This window comes from Pteropus alecto, unplaced genomic scaffold (genome assembly GCF_000325575.1).
Source record: "Pteropus alecto unplaced genomic scaffold, ASM32557v1 scaffold75, whole genome shotgun sequence".
NCBI classification, from domain to species: domain Eukaryota; kingdom Metazoa; phylum Chordata; class Mammalia; order Chiroptera; family Pteropodidae; genus Pteropus; species Pteropus alecto.
In genome coordinates, this window is record NW_006440638.1 from 315,630 (window position 1) to 321,637 (window position 6,008).

Consider the following 6,008-nt stretch of genomic DNA (forward strand, 5'->3'; position numbering starts at 1 on the left):
GTGAATTAATTCTAAAAAGAAAAAAAAAAAAAAAAAAAAAAAATGTGCCAGGAAGAAAATATTTATAAAGAATTAGTATCCACAGTATATAAAGAACTGCTAGCAAATCAAAATAACAAATAACTTACTAGAAAAATGTGCAAAAAGAATGGACATTTTATAGAAGAGAAAATCCAAATGGCCAAAAGATACACATATAGATGCTCTATCTTAGAAGCACGGAAATGCAAGTTAAAACATCCAAGAGATTTCTACCCTTTGATTGGGAAGTGGGGGACTGATAACACTGAGTCTTGACAAGCATGTGAAGGAAACAGGAACTCAGATCCAGCTGCAGAGAGAGGAAATGGGTAGCACCCCCCTTTAAAGAGTAAATTGGCAGTTCCCATTTCAATTAAAAACATGCCTACCAAGCCCTGACAATTTCACCTCTAGCTACCTTCCTTAGAGACTCCCTTGGGAGTGTGCATAAAGATGAAATCCACACTCACCATTGTATCATGAAAAAGTGAAAGCAACTAACCAGATAAATATGGATAACCACACACGGACTCCTACATAGCAGCAAGCAGGACTGAGGTGGTCCACAGCACTGACATAGAAGATCTCCAACAGCAAACCACATTGATATCACAGTAAGGTAATCCCCATTACTCCAGACCCAGATGATGTGAGCAAGACCACAGTAACAGCAGCTAATACTTGGGCAGGGCTTATTCTGTACCAGGAGCTACTCTGAGTTCTTTGTACATCTGCTTATTTCCCTCTCGCATCCTGTGTGGTGGGTGCTATTAGTCTCAGTTCCATTGTACAGACAAGACGTCTGAGGCATGAGGCTATACAGAAGAATACGCAAGGGTATACAGAAGGAAGTAAAAGGGCCATGCTTGAACCCCAACAGCCTGGCCCAGAGCTGTGCTCTGAGCCACAGCTGTTTACAGGTCCTAAGAGCACATACATATGCACAGAGAAAAGAATCTGGGAGAAGAAACTCCAACATGATGAAAGTCAAAGGGGATGTTTTCTTAACCAATGGCTTTCATTTTCTCTGGAGAACATATTCATGTAATTAAAAACTAAATACAGCTTAGAAAGACTCTACAGAGACTAATGCTGGTTGGTTGAGGGAGACTGTTTTTTCTGGCTCCACCTGTCCACTCAGCTGGAATTCCTATGTCAAGATAAGCCTCTGCTATCAGGACACAGCCTCTGTCAGGGACCAGGTAAGCATGGGTGCTGGGGAAGCTCCCAGGTTATCTCAGCCTCCCCCAGGAGGGCACGGGCCTGGGTCTAAGTTGATCCAGGAGCTAGCTGTACCCAGGAGCAGGTAGGGTAAACTTCTGGGACAGAGTTCAGAATGGGCTCAGCAGGACATGACCTTCCCTGTCCAGTGTGCTACTCTAGGCAAAGTTCACATAGTGGCAGGGCGGACTCTTACATGCAGCAGGCTGTGGGCAGATGGGAGTCTCAGGAGAGAGCACCCCTGGCAGTTCAAGGCTCTTAGTTCTTAGTTGAGAGAGGACCAATGACCCACAGCCCCTAAATGCCCCTATTCCCACCCTCTGGAACAAGTCTCTTTGTATCTCCTGGATACTACTTCCATTTGCACCAGGGATGGCTCAAAAGTGCCCATAAGACTTCCCCAACCTAGGAAATGAGGAAGCAGGGAAGTGTAGGTCACATCCTCAACCCTGGAGGAGCTAGCACCATATGGCATCCAGTGACCCCAAATCTTAAAGGCCCATAGAGGGAAATGATATAAAATCTGAGGTTTAATAACCAGGGCATGCCAACATCCCCTCTATGGCGGTGCCTAGCCCCCCCTCCCATGTTTGTTATTTTTGGCAGTGCTATGTACGTGTCTCTCTCCTTAGATCTGCTCTCAGGACTGCTCCCATAGCACCTTTTTTAAGAACCCATTAGCATGTTATCGGCCACTCAACAGGACCCAGTTCATACACCTCCCAAAGGGTGTCAAGGCTGGCTGAGACTTCTGCTAGCCCAGGTTTATGTTTCCTCCTTCCCCCAACATGCGCCTCCAAGTCCAGCCTGCACCTGCCCCTGGAGCTCTTGTTCAGACAGACTGCATCACGCCCTTGCACAAAGATCTTTTCACCTATCATCACCCAGAGAAAAAGAATTTAAAACCTTGGAGTCTGACGTTCATAGCCAGGCATGGCATTACACACTGCAGCAGCCTTTACATAAAGTTTCCTGAGCACCTACTGTGTGCTGGTCACTGTTCTAGATACCAAAAGGGACCCAAACTTGTGTTGCTTTAGCACAGAAAAGCCCCCTCATTCTGCCTCTGCTCAGCCTGTTACTGTCTGCTCACCCAACACTGCTCACCAGGCTCCAATCTCCCCTACAAATAGCACTAGCTAAGCTAGGCACTGCTGTAGGGCCACACTCACAAGTGCTCACAAAGACACTGGAGCATAAGAAGGCCCTGAAAGAGGTCCCTTGGGTGTCACTGCTCCACCCTACTCCTCCCTACAGGGCTGGAAGGCACTCACTTGTTAAAGAGGTTGAGGCCAATGCGATAGTGCCTTTTACGGATGATATCGTTGCTGAAGGCAGGTGAGTCCCAGCTGTTGCGAGTCTCCTTGTGGTAGGTCTGCTTGCTGAGCGTCTGTTCCCGCAGGCTGTCGCGGGATGACGACTCAGAGCTGCAATTGATGGTGTCATTAGAGTTGGATGTGCTGTTGATGCTGTCATTGTCCCCATCTGAGTAGTCTGACTCAGACTTGCTCTGCCTGTTGGCTGAGCCATTGATGGCCAGGTGGCTGTCAAGGGGCCTAGGGGGCCGAGGCCGCAACTCTGGCTCCTCCCGAGTGAGGCCCTTGGGAGGGCCACTGTGGGGACCATGCTTGGGGCTGCCCTGCTGCCCACTGAGGTTGCGCTCGTAGGCACTCTGCCTCTTGAGTGAGCTGCGGTCTGAGCGGTCACTGAGGTCCACAGAGCTGTCACTGGGTGGTTCGATGGTGAGCAATGGGAGGTGCTCCACCCGTAGCCGATGTTCCTGCCGCTCAAGTGATGGTGTGCTCTGACAGCTCGTGTCCGTGTCCCCCTTGTCATCCTTGTGAGCCAAGGCCCAGTAGTCCTGGGTGGCACCTCCAGCCCGCTGCCGTAGGTCTAACTCGGTGCTGGATGGCCGGTGCCCCATCTGTGAGAGGGGCAGTGGTGGCGACAGTTCCTCTTCATCGATGTACAGGGTGACATCACTGTACGAGGCTGTCATTTCATCCAATTTGTGGTGGTCCACGGCATGCAGAGCCGCCTGGGGCTCAATGTCCCGGGCTCGCCCTGTGTCAGAGGTTGGCGCCTCCTCGGCATGCAGGCTGCGGCAATTGAGGGCATCGTCGATAGACTCAGCCAGTGATTTCACCTGCCGGGAGAAGGCGTCCTCCAGCTCTGTGATGGCATCCGTGAAGTCGCTGGATGGGGCTGAAGACTTGAGGGCAGGCAATTCACCAAGGTCACTGCACTCAGATGGCACCAGGGCCCCCAACTGAGAGCCATCATCAGTCACTGAGACCTGCTTTCCCTCAAAGTAGGAGCTATGCATCTTTTCGGGCCCCTCAAAGGAGAACTGCATCCTCATGTTGGACAGCACAATCCGGCGTGACATGCGGTTTTCTGACATGGAGCTGCGCAAGCGCTCAAAGTTTTTGTTCATCTGGTACTGGCGGAAGGCTGTCTGGATGGTGCGGGCCGCATGGCGGGTCACCAGGCGTCCCCCATACTTCCTTTCTAGCATCTCCACCTGGAGAAGGAAGGAAGAGGAAAGTGAAGACATCTCCTTGTGCTGGTGCAGCACAACACCGACCAGCAACGGTCATTCCCATTTCCCAGTCCCGGAGCAGCATGATCTGGGAAGGCACATCCCCAAGCTGATTAAAACAACCATTGGGGCATGCTGATGAGGTGCTGGAAAATCTGGGATCCAAGGTCAAATAAGACGGAGAAACACCATGTTAAACTTAAAGCAAATAAGTTTCCTGAAGGACTTCTTAGAATCTTTAAAAGGTGGTAGTTTCCAAAACTTCTTTGGCCACAGAAGCCTTGGCCCTCCCACATCTTGTGGCTTGCAGTTTAACAAAACTTGGAGAAGTTGGAAGAGGTGAAGGCAGCCCTTCCAGAGACAAGAAAGCTGAGGCATGTGCAGATTAAAAGACTTATTAAAGATATGAACAAGGTTCTGGGCACTGAGCATCAGCCATAGGCTTCCAGCCTTGCTTCATTTCCATTGCCAAGCTGAGTAGGCTTCAAGGACAGACGCCTGGGTTTTAAACCTGGCCCTACTCAGAGGATTGTCATTACTTGATGAGATGATGCAAGCGCTCAGCACATACTAAATCCAAGGACAACTGGGGCTACAAGATCCTCAACTGCATTCCTAGAACGTGTTGCCAGTTTATGGGGTCCCCAAGTCCTCTCACAATATAGATGGGGAAACTAAGGCCCAGAGAAGACACCTAACACATACGCAAAAGCCTCTAGACTTGGGAGTTTAAAGATGGGGAAGGGCCGCAGGCAGGCAAGAGGGACTGGGACTCCCCAGCATGACACATGAGCTTCCTAAAGTCCTGAGGACTGCTCCCCATGCCTCAGTCCTGAGTGAGAAACATACTCCTGGAGCTGGAGTCAGGTCGGTTGGAATCCAAGAAAAAGAATGGCTTCTCTCAGGGGGCTTGGCAGAGCAGGCACCTAATGTGGGACCAAGAGAGCTCTCAAGTCATCAGGAGCAAGTCACACTGCTCAGGGAGGCAAAGTACCCCACCCTGTTCATCTAGGTCCTACCTGCTCCATGCTAGGCATCACACCAAAACTGGCAGACGAGAGAGACAAGGTCCCTGCACTCAAAAAGCAAAAAGTCTATGAAGGAGAATAGACAGACACACACATTATTGAAATAAAACCAAACAGATGCTGAAGTCAGGGGAGAGGGTTGCTCAGAGCCACTGTGGGGGCTGAGAAGGAAGGGCTCGAAGCCTCACAGGTCCAAGTGTGGATCCTGGTCCCCTTGCTTGCCAGTTGGTGGCCTGTTCACCTCTCTGGAAAGTAAGAGTGTGCCCAGCTCCATAAGGCCACCCATCTCAGGGATGCCAGCTCCCCCCTGAACACCAGGCATGCCAGCTTTCTGGGGCCCAAAGGAGGAGTGGCAGGCAGGGCAGAACTGCTATAGGGGAGGGGAGTGGGGGGAGGGGGTACATGTGGACCAAAATGATTTTTCAAAGCCTGGCCAGGGCCATAGTCAGCCAGCATGGGTCTGTTTTTTTTCCTCACCCTGAAGTTACTGAACACCATCCAAAGAAATGACTTCACTTCCGCATCTACAAGCAGAGTTTCTGTTTTGGGGATTTTGAGTAGAGCTTTGAAAGCCCATAGGGTCAATAAAAGGCCTAAGGCTGAGCTCTGGCAAGCCCTCTCTTCTCTGCCCTCCCAGGCTTATGGTCCTGGGCACCTTATGTTAGCCTTGATGCTAGGGCTACCAGATCAGGTCCAGAACTCACACCAGGGCCATTTTCTCCTGTTAATTTTGGACCTCGCAAGCCAGGCAGCAATCCTGTTTGCCTGAGACTGGTTCCAAAAGGCACTTTGGGAAGGCAGAAATGGGCTCTGTGTTTCATCATCAAAGCCCCTCTCGGTCCTTCCTACCTTACCTCCCCCAGAAGACACACATTGACCCAGGCCTGCTCTTACTCATCTCCCGGACTCACCATAGTCATTCTTCCCTTTAGGTCAGAACTCAGCCAAGGCCTGGTCTGAAAGTTTATTGGGGCACAGGGGAGAGAATGCAATCAGTATGTGCCCATCTGATATGCATTATCCTCACTTGATACTCCAGTATGCAGAGGGGCTCTAGAATCCACGCTAGCCAGAAGAGGCTCAGAGAAATGGTTTGACGAGGAGCCAATCCCTAACTGAGGCTGTCTCACCAAGCCCTCACTCTCCCCTTAGAGGGGCACTTCTCAACAGTGGAGATGAAGAGCTGAGAGGAACAC

The 6,008-nt window shown here is 50.6% G+C and overlaps 1 protein-coding gene across 6 annotated transcripts in view; it reads right to left on the reverse strand.

The window, feature by feature from the left end:
• The window catches only part of IQSEC1 (IQ motif and Sec7 domain 1), a 92,999-nt gene that overhangs the window by 30,549 nt on the left and 56,442 nt on the right, over window positions 1-6,008 (reverse strand). For all 6 annotated transcript variants that reach the window (XM_025050677.1, XM_006917438.3, XM_015593771.2 and 3 more), the window contains one exon: window positions 2,517-3,766. In XM_025050677.1, the coding sequence (XP_024906445.1) occupies window positions 2,517-3,760 (1,244 nt within the window). In that variant the 5' untranslated portion in view covers window positions 3,761-3,766. The remainder of the gene's footprint in view (window positions 1-2,516; window positions 3,767-6,008) is intronic.